Source organism: Wolffia australiana, chromosome 14 (assembly GCF_029677425.1).
Source record: "Wolffia australiana isolate 7733 chromosome 14, ASM2967742v1".
Classification (NCBI taxonomy): domain Eukaryota; kingdom Viridiplantae; phylum Streptophyta; class Magnoliopsida; order Alismatales; family Araceae; genus Wolffia; species Wolffia australiana.
Window position 1 is genome coordinate 4,274,292 of NC_135848.1, and position 16,696 is coordinate 4,290,987.

At 42.5% G+C, this 16,696-nt stretch overlaps 2 protein-coding genes across 3 annotated transcripts; both read left to right on the top strand.

Annotated features, from left to right (window-relative positions):
• The first annotated feature begins 5,800 nt into the window (after window positions 1-5,800).
• LOC144711923 (FCS-Like Zinc finger 8-like) lies at window positions 5,801-8,094 on the top strand. Its single transcript, XM_078586077.1, has 3 exons — window positions 5,801-6,275; window positions 6,563-7,083; window positions 7,750-8,094. Exons 2-3 carry the CDS (start codon window positions 6,563-6,565, stop codon window positions 7,805-7,807), a joined length of 579 nt encoding a protein of 192 aa, XP_078442203.1. The 5' UTR covers window positions 5,801-6,275; the 3' UTR covers window positions 7,808-8,094.
• A 1,843-nt stretch (window positions 8,095-9,937) lies between these two features.
• On the top strand, window positions 9,938-16,654 carry LOC144711640 (serine/threonine-protein kinase 52-like). Of its 2 annotated transcripts, none has more exons than XM_078585633.1 (8): window positions 9,938-10,304; window positions 10,441-10,835; window positions 11,303-11,424; window positions 11,503-11,711; window positions 12,214-12,388; window positions 12,735-12,869; window positions 13,495-13,739; window positions 16,353-16,654. In XM_078585633.1, the coding sequence occupies exons 2-7, from the start codon at window positions 10,514-10,516 to the stop codon at window positions 13,699-13,701; spliced, it is 1,170 nt and encodes a 389-aa protein (XP_078441759.1). In that variant the 5' UTR covers window positions 9,938-10,304; window positions 10,441-10,513; the 3' UTR covers window positions 13,702-13,739; window positions 16,353-16,654. The 2 variants fall into 2 exon arrangements, with proteins under 2 accessions (XP_078441759.1, XP_078441758.1); XM_078585632.1 differs by having other exon boundaries at window positions 9,939-10,304; window positions 16,305-16,654.
• The last annotated feature ends 42 nt before the right edge of the window (window positions 16,655-16,696 follow it).

Genomic DNA, 16,696 nt, shown 5'->3' on the forward strand with positions numbered 1-16,696 from the left:
TGTTCATCCCTTCTCCATACCTCAGGATGTGCGTGATGGGCAGAGAGAATGCTCATGGGAATGTGCAAGGTCCAATTTGAATGGTTGAATTAAAAAACCAGAACCTCCCCAACCACAACCAATTATGTTTGATACCATCCCTACTCGTTTTAACACAAGATAAGTGGGTTTAAAGGACATCGCAGCCAAATATAAGGAACACAAGATGTACATGAGCAAAGTATGTAATCTCATAGACATGGGAATCATGACAATTATAGTTTGACATTTCGTCCGGGAGCTGGAGCTTTCCTTGATATATTTTGTTGAATCTAATGGGGTGGGAAATATACTGGTAAAACTTAAATTTATACTCTAGGAATACATGATATTTTGTCATTTCCAAAGACATGTAGATACACGAGAAATTACCACATAGTCTTACAAATGTGAGGATGATAGTATATATTGGAATTTGGATCCAAAATAGGACATTCCTAGAAAATATATCTTGGATTGATTAATAGGACGATAGTATATATCTTTAAAAAAGAGAGTAGAAATTATTTCGATAAAAATGTGCATATTGCGCTTAAATAATACATGAAGTGTGATTGTAAGAATAACATCTTATAATACTAAATGGCAGCACATTCTACAACCTTGAAATTGAGGATCATTATCGTTCCTTGTAAATTGATTGGGTGGGATAAACAAAACAAAAAAATCGTCAAACCAATGTATTAAGTCATTGATCAAGTTTCCTGATATGCTCCAAAAATCTCATGTAAAACAATCATATCTAAATTATCATCTAATACCAAAATCATTTCCTTACAAAAAATAAGAATGATTGGTTAGTGAGGGCTACTATTCGATATGTGCAGAGTGGATTTCCTCTAGTATTAAATTTCTTAATAATGCGGACGAAAGAGAGGTCATTTAATGTACAAACACCAATGTCCGTTACATCACTATACAAAAACCTACACTGTGAGCAAAACAAAAATAAATTATTTGTTAAACAAAAAATGTCTCTATCTATCTCTATCGCTATCTCGATCTCTATATCTAGCTACATAGTTCTAGCAAGTTGAGCCCCAGTGACACAACTTGCTTTTTAATGTATTCATTTAAGCTTCCATTTGCTTCTTATTACATTGTCCAAATAAAGTCATGTCATCGTAATTAACTACAAAAAACCACGGCTCGGTGACGACGGGGATGAGATGGTGTTAGCTTAACCATAATTAAGCAAGCCCCTGGTTCTTCTCAGCCTTCCCTGGAAAAGTTAACCATGGTTGGAGTAAACTCAACACATTATTAAAATCCTGTTTTTTCATTATTAATTCACAAACAAATCATCAAATAAGGGAATAATGGCCCTCTTAGTGGGCACACCACGTTCAAATTATAGCCATCCATTTATTGGCAAAAATAAGAAGATAATATGGAAATAAACCCCAGAATAATATATATATATATTACATTTCTCTGAATAATAATTAATTAATTGTGGCTTAATGTGGGACAAGAGGATTACGTACAGCAGACGTTACCGATTGGCCAATCTGAACCGTTGGATGGGCCTGACCCTATGAGGACCCCTTCTTTGTCTTATCTGCCCCAAAGCGTCCCAGATAGATAGTGATGGAGAGACAGAGAGAGAAAGAGAGAAAGAGAAAGCGAGATAGAGATAGAGAGAAAAAGGAAGGTAAAACGAGATAAAGATAGAGAGAGAAAGAAATACAAAGATATTGAATAGAGATATATACAGAGAAAGAAAGAAAATAGAGATATATAGAGAGAGAAGAAAAGAGAGAGAGAGAAAGAGAAATAGAGATAGAGAGAGGAAGAAATAAAAGAGAAAGACAGAGAAATAAAGAAAGAGAAATAGAGATAGAGAGAGAAAGAAAGAAAGAGAAAGAGAGATAAATATAGAGAAAGAAAGAAAGAGAAAGTGAGATAAAAATAGAGAAAGAAAGAAAGAGAAAGAGAGATAAAATAGAGAAAGAAAGAGAAAGAAAGATAAAAATAGATAAAGAAAGAAAGAGAAAGAGAGATAATGATAGAGAAAGAAAGAAAAAAGAGATAGAGAGAGAAATATAGAGGTAGAGATAGAGAGAAAGAGAGAGCTAGAGATAGAGAGAAAAACAAAGAGAGGTAGGGATAGAGAGATAAAGAGAGAAATAGAAATAGAGAGAAAGAGTACGCAGCACAAAGACATTCTCTCTCTTGCATCCTCTCTTTCTCTCTCCATCCATTCCTGTGCCGCATCCTTCTTTGTCACCCTTTCTTAAAAGAGAAGAAAGTACACATTCTCTCTCTAGACCCTTTCTCTACTCTGAGGTCTCTATTCATTCCCACGCCTAGCCCTTATTTTTTTCACTCTCTTGCTTAAAAGAGTATTATTCTCTCTCTCTCTCTCTATAATTTATCTCTCTCGACTGTTTCTATTCGTTACACCTCTGGCCCCTCATAGAGTCCCCACTCTCTCTATCCTTCATCTCTTTAATTCACACCCCGACTCTTTCTCTCTCTACATTTATTGTATACCAGTGAGATAAGGTTAGAGAGAAGTACAGGAAAAGAGGGTAGAGAGAGAATGTCCACGTCTTGTGTCATGTCACTCTCCTTTCTCTCTCATGTGCTCTCCACTTCGGACCCTTTTTACCCTTTCTCTCTCTACTTTTACTGTCATCTCCCTCTCTCTTTCCGTGTCGCTTTCTCTCACAATCATGGTCTCTCTCTCCTCTTGAGATAAGGTTGGAGAGAAGTAGAGACAGTGGCTCCTCTTTCTGTCTCATTCTCTCTCTAACGTGCCCTTCTTTTCTACCTTCTTTCTCTGTCTACAATTTCTATTCTCTTCTACTCGAATCCTCCAAGAGTCTCTGTCCCCACATTCTCTCTCTACCCTTGTCTGACTTCAAGAGTGTCTTTTTCCGTGTCGGTTTCTCTCACTAGCACGTTCTCTCTCTAGAGACAGGGCATATTCCATAGATAAGGTTAGAGAGAGTAGAGACAATGTTTCTCTCTCTCTCTCTCTCTCTCTTCCTTTCTCTCTCTAGTCATTTGCAGTCTTCAATTTCTATTCCTTCTCTCTGCATCTTACAAGTGTCCTTGTCCCCCCCCCCACACAATAGATCTCTGCATCTTACTCTTCCTTCTCTCTCTCTACCCTTCACTAACGACAAACTTCTCTTTCTCTCTCTTTCCTTGTCGCTTTCTCTCACTAGCACGTACTATTTCCTTTGTTGGCTGGCTGTAATCCAGAGAAAACGTTAGAGAGAAGTAGAGACAATGTCCCCTCTCTCTGCTCTACTGGGCCCCTCTATTCTAACCTCTTTCTCTCTATACTTTCTCTCTCTACAATTTTCTATTCCTTCCCTCTGAATCTTCTCTCTCCCTCTCTACTGCCCCCTATTTTCTACCTTCTTTCTCTCTCGCTCTTTCTCTTTCTACTTTCTCTCTCTACACTTTTCTATTCCTTCCCCTCTGAATCCTCTAGAGAAAAAGGTTAGAGAGAAGTGGAGAATGTCTCCTCTCTCTCCTTCTCAACCCCTATTATCTACCCTTTTCTCTCTCTCACTTTTTCTTTCTAGTTTCTCTCTCCACAATTTTCTATTCCTTCCCCTTGAATCCTACAGTGAAAAGGTGAGAGAGAAGTAGAGACAATGTCTCCTCTCACTCTCTCTCGACCGGGTCCCTCTATTCTAACTTCTTTCTCTCTCCTTAATCTCTATCTCACTCTATCTACATTCCCTCTCTAGAATTTCTATTCCTTCCCCTCTGAATCCTCCAGAGAACAGGTTAGAGAGAAGTAGAGGCAATGTCTCCTCTCTCACTCCCTCTCTACTGGTTTCCTGTTTTCTATCTTCTTTCTCTCTCTCTCTCACTTTCTCTTTCTACTTTCTCTCTCCACAATTTTCTATTCCTTCCCCTCTGAATCCTCCACAGAACAGGTTTGAGAGATGTATCGACAATGTCTCCTCTCTCTCTCTCTAACGGGCCCCTCTATTCTACCTTCTCTCTTTCTCTATCTACTTTATCTCTCTACAAATTTCCATTCCTTCCTCTCTGAATACTCTCGATAACAGGTTAGAGAGAAGTAAAGACAGTGTCTCCTCTCACTTTCACTCTCTCTCTACCAGGCCCCTCCATTCTACCTTCCCTCTCTCTCTACAATATTTATTCCATCTTTCTCTCTCTATAAAAATTGTCTCTTTTTACACTATCTCTCTAAAACTTCTATTCCTTTCTCTCTGAATCCTCCATAGAAAAGGTTAGAGAGATGTAGAGACAATGGATCCTCTCTCTCTCTCTCACTTTCTCCTTTTAATTCTCTCTCTAAAACTTCCATTCCTTTTCTCTCTGAATCCTCCATTGAAAGGGGTAGAGAGATGCAGAGACAATGTATCCTCTCTCTCTCTCTCTCTCACTTTCTCCTTTTACATTATCTCTCTAAAACTTCTATTCCTTCCTCTCTGAATCCTCCATTGAAAAGGTTAGAGAGATGCAGAGACAATGTTTCCTCTCTCTCTCTCTCTCTCTCACTTTCTCTTTTTTACATTATCTCTCTAAAACTTCTATTCCTTCCTCTCTGAATCCTCCATTGAAAAGGTTAGAGAGATGCAGAGACAATGTTTCCTCTCTCTCTCTCTCTCACTTTCTCTTTTTTACATTCTCTCTCTAAAACTTCTATTCCTTCTTCTCTGAATCCTCCATAGAAAGGGTTAGAGAGATGTAAAGACAATATCTCCTCTTTCTCTCTCTAACTGGCCCCTATATTCTACCATCTCTCTCTCACTTTCTCTTTTCACACTCTCTCACTAAAAGTTATATTCCTTCACCTCTGAATCCTCCATGAAATAGTTTAGAGAGATGTAGAGACAATGTCTTCTCTCTCTCTGACTGGCCGCTCTATTCTTCCTCTCTCACTTTCTCTTTCTATTTTCTCTCTCTACAATTTCTATTCCTTCCCTTCTGAATCCTCCCACAGGTTAGAGAGATGTAGATACAAAGTCTGTTCACCTCTAACGGCCCCTCTATCCTACCTTCTCTCTCTCTCTCACTCACTCACTTTCTTTATCTAGTTTCTCTCTCTAAAATTTCTATTCCTTCCCCTCTGAATCCTCCAGAGAACAGGTTAGAGAGAAGAAAGGACAGTGTCTCCTATCTCTCTCTCTCTCTCTACCGGGCCCTTTTATTCAACCTTATCTCCTTCTCTCTCTACAATTCCTATTCGTTGAATACATAATCAAACAGCAGACTAGAGAGAGGATGCGTACAGTGGTAGACAGAGAAAGAAACTTAGAGAGAGAGAGAGTGGGTACAGAACCACTTGGAGGATTCAGACAAGAAATACTAGAAATTGTCGAGAGAGAAAGGAACTTAGAGAGAGAGAGAGTGGGGAAGGGACAGTTGGAGGATTCAGAGAAGAAATACTATAAATTATAGAGAGAGAAATAAACTTAGAGAGAGAGAGAGTGGGGACAGGGACACGTAGGATTCAGAGAAGATAGTAGTAATTGTAGAGAGAGAAAGGAACTTAGAGAGAGAGTGGGAACAGAAACACTTGGAGGATTCAGAGAAGAAATACTAGAATTATAGAGAGAGAAAACATGAGATAGAAAGAGAGAGAGGAGACACTGTCTCTACTTCTCTCTAACCTTTTTTCTATCGGGCCCTTCTCTTTCTATCTCCTACTTTCTCTCTCTACAATTTCTATTACTACTTCTCAGAGTCCTACAAGTGTCCCTGTCCCCACTCTCTCTCTCTACCATTGTACGCATCCTCTCTCTCTCTCTAGCCTCAGCTGATTGCTTATATATTGGAGGAGGAGATGGCGAGCGGATTCTCAATCTCTTCTCAAGTTCGAACGAGATCTTCTCGAGTTCTTCGATTTCTGCTTCTCTTTCGATCTTTCTCGCTGTTTGGATCGATCCAGACGGCGATTTTCACCGATACGAACTGTCAATGTTGCAGAGATCGCGCGCCATGGAAGTTTTCTAGCTTGCTAGATGCCTAGGGTTTGTTCTTGGCGCTTGTTCGCGATGGCGTCTGGGTTCTTGCTCAAGTGTTTCTGGGAAGTCTGGTAGCATACGCTTCCCTCTTCCTCTGTGCTCGATCGTGGCAGCAGGAGAGAAATAGAGAGAGAGAGAGAGAGAGAGAGAGAGAGAGAGAGAGAGAGAGAGAGAGAGAGAGAGATTTAGTAAAATCCGTTTTGTTCTTCCGAGATTCGTCATCTGATGGATGGATAAAGTCTCGATCCCTTGATAATCTACTGATATTTCAAGGTGAGGTCTTGTTTCTGTTTTTTTTTCCTTCCTTTTCTGGATCTGTTCCTTCGATCGGGAAGATTTTCCCTGCTGATCGATGATTCGAACTTCGTTTAAACTAGGTCGATGCGATTTTGAATTCAGTGTCTTAAAAGTTTTAATTTTCTGATTTTTTTTTTTTTTATTCTATGGATTGGCATGATGTTGATGTAACTTTCTATTTTGATCTGACCTTTCGATCGTGAAGATTTTCCAGACGGATCGATTAACAGATTCAAATCTCATTCAAAACCGGATCTATGCAGATGAACAGATCGGGAGCTGTTGGCAACAAGAAGATTCTTGTGGCGGATCAACGAATTCCATCGTCGACTTCCTTCCTCTCTCCTCGCCTGTTCATCCGAAGCTCCTCGGTCAAGAACATGCAAGAACAAGAGGCGGCCATGAGCCCGACCTCCATCCTCGAAGCCAAGAACAACTTCTCCATGAAGCCTGCTCCGAGCAACGGCATTGCTGATGCGCTGATCGAGGAGAAGAGCGGAAGAGTTCTTCGAGGATCGCAGCTCAAGATTCAAGTTTCGTTCTCGCCGATCCCGATCGAATTTGGGATCAAAACCAAGGAATCTCTGCTCAGCGCCTTCTCTCCGAGCGGTGGAGATTTTGTTCGTGATCGTTGTTCTTCCCCTCGGATCGTGCCCGGTTCTTTGCCCAAGTGCGGGATGGAATTATCTGAAGATTATACCTGCGTGATCACGCGCGGGGCGAATCCGAGGATGATCCACATCTTTGAAGATTATATCGTCGAGAGCTCGGCTGCTGATCACAGGTCAGATCGTCAGCTCAAATTCTTTCTCCAAATCTCTGATTTCCCTCTCGATCAAGAAAAAATTTCAAACTTTTAGAGTGCCGATTATCGTCATCGATTGATTAAAAATTCGCAATTCTGTGATTTCGACTCACCCGATCTAGAAAGTTCGTAATTTTGATTATGGATTATAATTCATGATTGTGGTCGATTGATCGTAAGCAGAAGTCTAACCATTTTTTATTTATTCTCGCGATCATGAAGACTGAAATTTTTTGTATTGATATGATCAAAATCATCTTCTTTTAAACGAGTAGTTTATATCACTAGCTCTAATCTTGCTGTTTTCATGTTTTCAATTCCCTTTTAAAAATTATTTTTAATGGTGATTCTCTTGGATTTATCTTAAACCTGCTGATTTCTTCCAGATTGAGCATATTCCTCAAAGTTTTTTGAATGTTTACTCGCAAGAATCAAAATCATAAACCGGTTGATTTCTTCATCAAGGTGTGAGATCATCACTGGATTTTCTCCAGATATATAGAATTCAAACCAATTGAATGATGAATCCTCATGAATTTGCATTTAACTTTTAAAATAATTTTTTTGAAAGAAAAAGTCAATAATTTCTTCCCAGTTGAGATTATTTTTATCAATCTTTCTGATTCATTTGTGTAAATGAATCAGGGACGAGGAGGTGTTCTGCTGCAAAGAATGCAGCAACGAGTGGATCGCCGAGTCGTGAATCGCCGCTCCGAGTTGATTTTTCGACAAGTTTTCCGTGTCGATTTTTTCTTTTTTTTAATTTCCTTTTTTTTTATCTCGGTTTCGAGGGGGCGGCATGCGCCAGCAAGTTTTGTTTATGTGTTTTTTTTCCTTTTTTTTGCCTTGTGGGCTTCTGCCTGGTCCCCGTCCCCTGCCCAAGTTCATCCCCCTTTTCCCGTAAATAACACTTGGCTCATAAATATAATACTGATTACTTCGAGGGCCCGAGGGTTTTTCCTGGAAGGGAATTAAGATGTGTTTTAAATATTCCTACTCGCGCGGTTGCCTTTGTAAATTCTCTTTGCCAATACCAAGTGTTATTTCTCATGGGTCGGATCCCACAACTTTTACGAACTCGAATGACTTTCAATGTGCTTGTGACGTCTGTTATTTACGAACATCTAACAATCGTCAAGGTCGCCGTGTTGCTAAGTTGGATTCTCAGTCCTCGTAAATCGTCAAGGGAATTACGTTGTGTTCTAAATATTCCTATTTGCACGATTGGCCTTGTAAATTCTCTTGGCCAATACTACTCAATGTTATCTCTCATGGGTCGATCCCACTATTAATTACTTTAATTACTTTCATTGTGCCCGTGAAACCTGTTATTTATGAACATCTAGCAATCGTCAAGGTCGCCGTGTTGCTAAATTGGATTCTCAGTCCTCGTAAATCGTCAAGGAAATTACGTTGTGTTCTAAATATTCTTATTTGCGCGATTGGCCTTGTAAATTCTCTTGGCCAATACCACTACTTTTAATTACTTTAATGACTTTCATTGTGCCCGTGTCATCTGTTATATAAGAATATCTAGCAATCGTCAAGGGCGACGTGTTGCTAAATTGGACACTCAGCCCTCGTAAATTGTTCAGGAAATTACATTGTGTTCTAAATATTCCTACAAGCGCAACTGGCCAATCCCACTACTTTTTCGTGCTCAGATGACTTTCATTTTCCCCGTGAAGTCTGTTATTTACGAACATCTAACAATCGTCAAGGTCGCCAAGTTGCTCAATGGGATTCGCAGCCCTCGCAAATTGTTAAGGGGAATTATGTTGTATTCTAAATATTCCTACTACCGCAACTGCCCTTGTAAATTCTCTTGGCCAGTACTGTTTTTACGTGCTCAAATGACTCTTATTGTGCCAGTGAAGGCTGTTTAACATCGAGCAATCGCCAACCTTGACGTGTTGTTAAACTGCGTTCTCCGCCATTCAATTTGAGGGCGCGAGACCTCCCTTTTACGTAGTTGGCTCTTGTTGTGCTGGTGAAGGTTGCTTGACATCGAGCCATCTTCGAGCTCGACATGTTGCTATATTTTATTCTCAGCCCTCGTGGATTTTGCCGTGTGACAATTTGAGGGCACGAAACGTGCCGATGGGGGAATCAAATTGATTTTTATAGGCATTATTAATTACTTCGTGGTCAGATCCCCAACCCCTGAGGGACACAAAACAAATTCCTAATTTTTGTTATAGTTTTGAGGGAAGGGTATGTCTCCAATATTTTTGGAGCTGGGTCCCACAGGCAGTTATTTACATGTCAACGTGAATAAAAAGACAAATAATTATTCTTTGGGTGCTGAATTTTACACGTCCGTAGTTTCATGGGGCGGCAGACTAGTAGACATGGTTGTTTTGTTCTGTTAGCCTAAAATGAACAACAAGTTTGCACAAAAGAACCACACAGGGGCGTGTTCTTTGTTATGTTTTTTTTATTTTCAAAAACGAACAAAATTTGCACAAAGCGAACAAAAGAATCGCACGCGGGTCTGTGTGATGTTATGTTCGAATTCATTTTTGTTATGTTCGGAAAACCGAACAGAACGAACAGTATGCACAAAAAGAACGGAACGACCACGCCTACAGATTTTTGTGTGTATAAAGCAAATAAAAAATATTTGAGGGATAAATTTGAGATACTCAAAGTATAGAGGGGCAGGCAGGGAAGGGTATATCTCGAATATTTTTGGAGCTTGGTGGGGCCCGCATACCGTTCTTACAGTTAAAAGAGGAACAGAATTGGGGATCGGGAAGAAGAGAGAAAGAAGAACGAAGATCGCGATCGAGAATGCATGGAAAGAAGAAGCTCGGCTGCGGAGATCGCGAATTAGTCTCAGATTTTCAAGTTTCCGGCAGAAATTAGCGAATTCGGGCTTTCCGGAGGTCTCCGCGCTTCAATTGGCTGTCGATTTGAGTTTTTTAATAGCGAAATCGTGACGAGTCGAGATCAGTCGGGCCACATCGATCGTCGGATCTCGGCAATTACCATGGTGGGGGCTGCTGGTGTGATGTCGGAGATGACGTATAGATCTCAGAAGGTGGGAAAGGTACGTCTGAGGCTTCTCTCTGCTGTCCGCAGTCAACGTTTTCGGCCCCACACAATACCCCCAATCATCTTCTTCGATCTCGTTGTCGAGATTCCGTGCGTGAATTCGTCTCCGAGCCTACCTCCGCCGGCGAAAAATTCAACCCACGGTAGGCTCCTCGTTATTCCGCGCCTTCGAACCGCAGAATTCTCGTTTTTCCGTCCGTGATTGTTGAACCCTTGATGAATGCCGCGAATGGCTGGATTGTAGCGCTGATTTCGAGTTTCTTTGGTTGAATTTCGCAGAACTTGTGAAGCCGGCGGTATTTATGGGATTCTGAGTCGAATCTGGCCTTGATTGGGGAATTTCTGGCGGGATATGGATCAACAAAGCAAGGGAGATGGGTCGGAGGTGGAGGAAACCCACCGTAGAGAGGTCGGATTGCGTTCAAAATCGAAGGGTTTCAGGAGCCTCAGCGGGAAAGACATGTTCTTCAGGGCTGATAAGATTGATCTCAAGAACCTTGATATTCAGCTGGAGAAGGGTCTCAACAAGGCTCGGTCCAGAGAGAAAAGTGTGACCCATAGACCCACTCATGAATGGGAAATCGACCTCGCCAAGCTTAATTTGAGATATGTTGTCGCCCGTGGGACTTATGGGACAGTTTATAGAGCCAACTATGATAACCAAGATGTTGCAGGTACATGAATAATCTTTAGTATGAACTTCATACTTGATTGGGTGTGTTAAGTTACTGATTGAATGATCTATATTTCTTTTGCATAGTGGTCTAGTTTTACCCATAATCTCTCTTGGCATCCGAGTTACTTTAATGCTTTCCTTGAGCTTTACTAGGTGGACTGGTAATTCCTCAAAGTGTTAATAAAACCCGTGATTGAATCCAGCTTAAACATCTAAATTTCGCTCCCTGGGTTTAAAATCAGAATACGCCGACTAATTTTATAAGCAAACTTTGAAATCACTTCAGGATTGGTTGGTCCATATAATTGAAATTCTGTGGATTTTAAATAGAGTTATTGTTAGATTGTATTGCTCGTTGGGTTGATCACCAATTCTGGGTGATCTTCTATTTTTTTTTTTTGACAAGAAAAAAGATTGTATAGTTCAGGCTATGTGAATGATTAGTTTCTCTTGTGTTTGCTTCAGTCAAGGTATTGGATTGGGGAGCAGACGGCGTTTCGATTGAGTCAGAGGCTGCTGCGCTTCGCGCATCGTTCCGGCAGGAGGTTGCTGTCTGGCACAAGCTAGATCATCCCAACGTCACCAAGGTCAAAAACTCTTCCTCCCTTTGAATTTTTAGTGATCTTGGTTCAACATTATAACATAATTAATGGGTGATGGAACAGTTTGTTGGTGCATCAATGGGGACCTCAGAACTTAGAATACCAGAGACGAATCCATCTGACAATGGCCTCAATTCTCTGCCTTCAAGAGCCTGCTGCGTTGTGGTGGAGTTTCTTCCAGGTGGAACGTTGAAGCAGTTCTTGATAAAGAACAGACGGAGGAAGCTTGCTTACAAGGTTGTTGTTCAGCTGGCGCTGGACCTTGCGAGCGGGTAAAAAGAACATCACTTCTCTCCTCCTGAATTAATCTAAATTACTTCAGACTATCACTACAGTGAGTTTATTTCTTGGTCTGGAATAGAAAATAAGCTTTGATTTTCATGCTTACTCCATGTATTTTTTTGTGTATATTAATCATAGTTAAAGTCAGAAGTCAGGAGAGAAAATGTTAAATAGTAGGCCCGGTTCATTAGGTTCTACCACAGCTGTACCCAATCAGGAAATTAAGAGCTCACTGAGTGATGATTGATAGATAGGGTACATCTAAGGAAATCTCCTTTTTTTCCACAAGGGATTGTAAAATCTTCCTATTGGAGTTGCTCAATTTTAATCTACATTTCAGCTAGTTCTTTAGCATCAAGGTCATCTGGTTATGGTTATTGATGCATAATGGGTGGCCATTATTTATGTATAATTGTTATTTATGCATTGGGTTAATTGGAAAATTCTTTCCATCCATTGATCTCTACGATTTTTTTTGTTATGGCGATGCAGGCTGAGCTATCTTCACTCCAAGAAGATTGTGCATCGGGATGTGAAGACAGAGAACATGCTTCTGGATATCGATCGACGGCTGAAAATTGCTGATTTTGGAGTCGCCCGTGTGGAGGCTCAGAACCCCCAAGAGATGACCGGCGAAACCGGTACTCTTGGTTACATGGCTCCTGAGGTGTGCCTTTTCTCTCTATCTATTTTTCTGTCTCAGCATCTCCTTCTTACCATCTTTCTTTCTTTCCAAAATCAAGCGTGATTTCGGAAAATTGCTCTACACATTTAAAACGAATTATGGTTTATACTTTGTTCAATTTTTTCGTATTTTGAGATCAGACCTGGGTTTTTTTTAATGACAAAACCATTAACTTTAAGTTTACTTCAGGTTTCCAGCTAAATGCATATTCATATCCATGTTACAAAGTCAATGAAGATAAAACTGAATCTTATGAAATCAATTTGATCTGAGAGGAAATCGAATCTTTGAGCTATGTCTTTACTTCTACTTTTGGAGGGGTCCGCAGGTTCTTGAAGGGAAGCCGTACAACAGGAGGTGCGATGTGTACAGCTTTGGGATCTGCTTGTGGGAGATTTACTGCTGCGATATGCCATACCCTAATCTCTCCTTCGCCGATGTCTCCTCCAACGTCGTTCGCCAGGTCAGCATTTTATTAATCTTATCTTTATCTTGCTCCAGTTTTCTCTTCCACAACAGCAACAGATGATAATCACCAGCTCCTATTCTTCTAGGAATTTTCTTATGCCACCATATATTTCAAAATAAAACATTACATATGGTGGAAAATCAGAGCTCTGTGCTTCACAAATGTGGGAAAAAATTGTCGAGTTGTCCTTGGTGTTTTTTTCCGGAAAGAAAGCTCAATTCTCTATGTTGGGTTGTTCTTGATGCTAGAGGAAGCCACTTTTTATATTATTGCTTGATATCAGAGAAAACCATTGTCTGCCCATGGCTGGCAAATTTTCATTGCCATCCACAAGTTCCATCATCCGCATCCTCATCCATGTTTGACTTAAACACCAGGACGAATTCATCATTGTCACACGGATGACAATGACAATAATTCATCATCACCATCATCATTCATTTATGAATGGACATCCCCCATCGCTCTCTCGTCCTTTCCAAGTAAAAAAAAAAAAAATACTAAACTCTTTTCCTTCAGGTCGATCATGTCGTTTCTTTGAAAAAAACAAATTGTTATCCTGATTTCTATGTTTCGGTGGATTGATAGAGTTTAAATTTTGTTTGAAAAAAATAAAAAGAATTTGCGGCCGGAGATTCCACGGTGCTGCCCAAGCGCAATGGGGAGTATAATGAGAAAATGCTGGGACGCCAACCCAGAAAAACGTCCAGAAATGGAGGACGTAGTGAAGCTTCTAGAAGCCATCGACACCTCTAAAGGAGGGGGCATGATCCCAGAAGACCAGCGCCCCGGTTGCCTTTGCTTCTTCCCTGCTCGAGGCCCATGATCAGTGCCATTTCTCTCTCTTGTTTCTCTCTCCACAAGGTACTTTCTCTCCCCCTGTATTCTTTTCTGTGATGTTTACTAGTTCCTTTGTGCTCTTGATCTCTTGGATTCGTGTTTATTTCTCTGGAGATGCATCTATGAATCCATCAATTGTTCATCTTATATTCAGTCCCAATATCATTTGGCTGTTTCTCTCTCTCTCTCTCTCTCTCTCTCTCTCTGTGTGTTTGCTATCTTATTCGATTACTAGTCTTAGATGCAAACTATAGGCCCTCTGCAACTACTTATATTCGATTGCATGCTTATAGATATGATTCATGATCCATTGACGTACGACGACTACGGGGTAGACGAGGAAGGGTGGAACGACTGGGTATATGGGTAAGGGTAGGATGGATGTGTGAGGGATGACAAAGGGGAAAGGACGACGGACAGGTTGACGAAGGGAATTGGGTTTATAAGGAGGGATAAAACAATCCACAGAAATCCACACGATCGGATCCGGACTTTAAAACCGATGAAAAATCTGGTGGTGCAGCTCCGACCCTTATCGAGGGCGGGAGTACTGTCTTCCCCCACCGCGACGATGCCTAAGCGCCGAAATCAATACGTCGGATTCGCGTCGCGAGGAAACACTCGAGAGGGAGGTAGAAGAAGCAGAAACTCAAAACCAATTCAGATTCCGACGGCGGTGGGAAACTTCCCGAGAAAACATTGGACGGAGAACACTTCGACACCAGAGGGTTCAGGCGTACCTCTGCACCGTAGTGCGTGAAGAGGGAGCGGGAAATTCTGATCGTGATGCGACTGGACGAATCCGGGCGTTGAGCGGCCCAGTGGATGAGGACGAGGCTGGACGTTCTGAATGGCCCTGGTTGAGTGCAGTGGGCGCAGAGTCAAGCGTGGGCGAACTCGCGCGCGCGCGAAGCGCGCGAAGGGTGCGCGCAGCGCACAGAGCGCGCGGAGCGCTGGCGCGCGCGCAGAGTGCGGCGGAGCACACCCGAGCGCGCGCAGCTTGAAGTGCCGACAGCATTCGGACAGGGGCAGCCTGAACGCGGTCTCGGGCGGCCCGGTTTGGGCGGCTTGGGCGCTCTTGGGTGGCTCTGGCGAGGACTGCCTGGGTGGCCTTGGCGGGGCTGCCAGGTGGCCTTGGCGGGGCTGTCTAGGGCGGCCCTGGTGGGGCTGCCAGGTGACCTTGGCGGGGCTGTCTAGGGCGGCCCTGGTGGGGCTGCCTGGTGCCCTGGAGGGGCTGCCTTGGGCGGCCTTGGCGGGGCTGCCTAGGGCGGCCCTGGAGGGCAGCCTGGGTGGCCCTGGCGGGGTTGCCTTGGGCGGCTCTGGCGGGGCTGCCTGGGCGGCTCTGGCGGGGCGGCCTAGGTGGCTTGGTCGGGGCTGCCTGGGCGGCCTGGTCGGGGCTGCCTTGGCGGCCTTGGCGGGGCTGCCTGGGCGGCCTCGGCGGGGTTGTCTGGGCTGCCTAGGGCGGCCTGGTCGGGGCTGCCTGAGCGGCCCTAGAGGGGCTGCTTGGGCGGCCAAGGCTGGGTGAACGAAGAGAGAGAGAGAGAGAGCGAATGGAGGGGAGGTGGGAGGCCGACGTCGCGAGGCGGCTCTGGCGGTGGCGGCGGCGGCAACAGCAGCGACGGCGACGAAGATGGCTAGGGTTAAGAAGGATAGGGGAGGCTGGAGACGTGCTTGTCGACGGTTGCGCCGTGTTGACTTCGGTTGACTCCGGTTGACTGTGGTCCATAGCGGGCGTGTTGACTCCGGTTGACCGTGGTTACGCGTTTGATGCTGAAGTGTTGGCGTCCTCGCCATCATCCATGTTTATCTCTCTCTGTGTTTTCTATCTTATTTGATTACTGGTCTTAGATGCAAACTATAGGCCCTCTGCAGCTACTTATATTCGATTGCATGCTTATAGATATGATTCATGATCCATGTTTATCTCTCTCTGTGTTTTCTATCTTATTTGATTACTGGTCTTAGATGCAAACTATAGGCCCTCTGCAGCTACTTATATTCGATTGCATGCTTATAGATATGATTAGACATGGTAGTTCTGTTCTTTTTGTGCGAATTGTTCATTCTGCTTGGTTTTCCGAACAGAACAAAAACAAATTAGAATAGAACATCGCACAGACCCATGTGCGGTTCTTTTGTTCGCTTTGTGCAAATTTGTTCTAGTTTTGTGCAAATGTGCGAATGTGCGAATTTTGTTCATTTTTGAAAAAAAAAGAACAGAACAAAGAACAAGGCCCTGTGCGGTTCTTTTGTGCGAAATTTTTGTTCGTTTAAAACGAACAGAACAGAACGACCATGTCTAGATATGATTCATGATCCATATTTCTCTCTCTCTGTGTGTTTGCTATCTTATTCGATTACTGGTCTTAGATGCAAACTATAGGCCCTCTGTAGCTACTTATACTCGATTGCATGCTTATAAATATGATTCATTATCCATGTATCTCTCTCTCTCTCTCTGTGTTTTCTATCTTATTTGATTACTGGTCTTAGATGCAAACTATAGGCCCTCTATAGCTACTTATATTCGATTGCATGCTTATAGATATGATTCATGATCCATGTTTATCTCTCTATTTCTCTCTCCAGCCCTGATGGATGTTCAATCATACTGATTCGTGAGGGCTTCTTACCCAGGGAAGGAGAAATAATGAGGTTGATTAGAGATTGTCGACATATCCCCAGGATGGCCAGGAAGAGTTCTTGATTTTTTTTAGTGCTTGTCCCCAGTCATTATCTGGGTTGAATACGCTGTCTTATTCTTACTCTCTCCCATATTTATATTTGCTGAGGTGGGTCTGGTTTTCTGGTCTTGTTGTAGAAAAGGGCCCGACTTTTATTGGATGTGGCCCAAATGGAATTGTTGTAGAAAAGGGCCTGAGGTGAGTTTCTTCTCTCAAAACAAGCATGACTCTTGAATGATTTATTGCACTTGGAAATGATTCTTGCATCGTTTTCTCTCTTCTTCATCAGTCATCAGT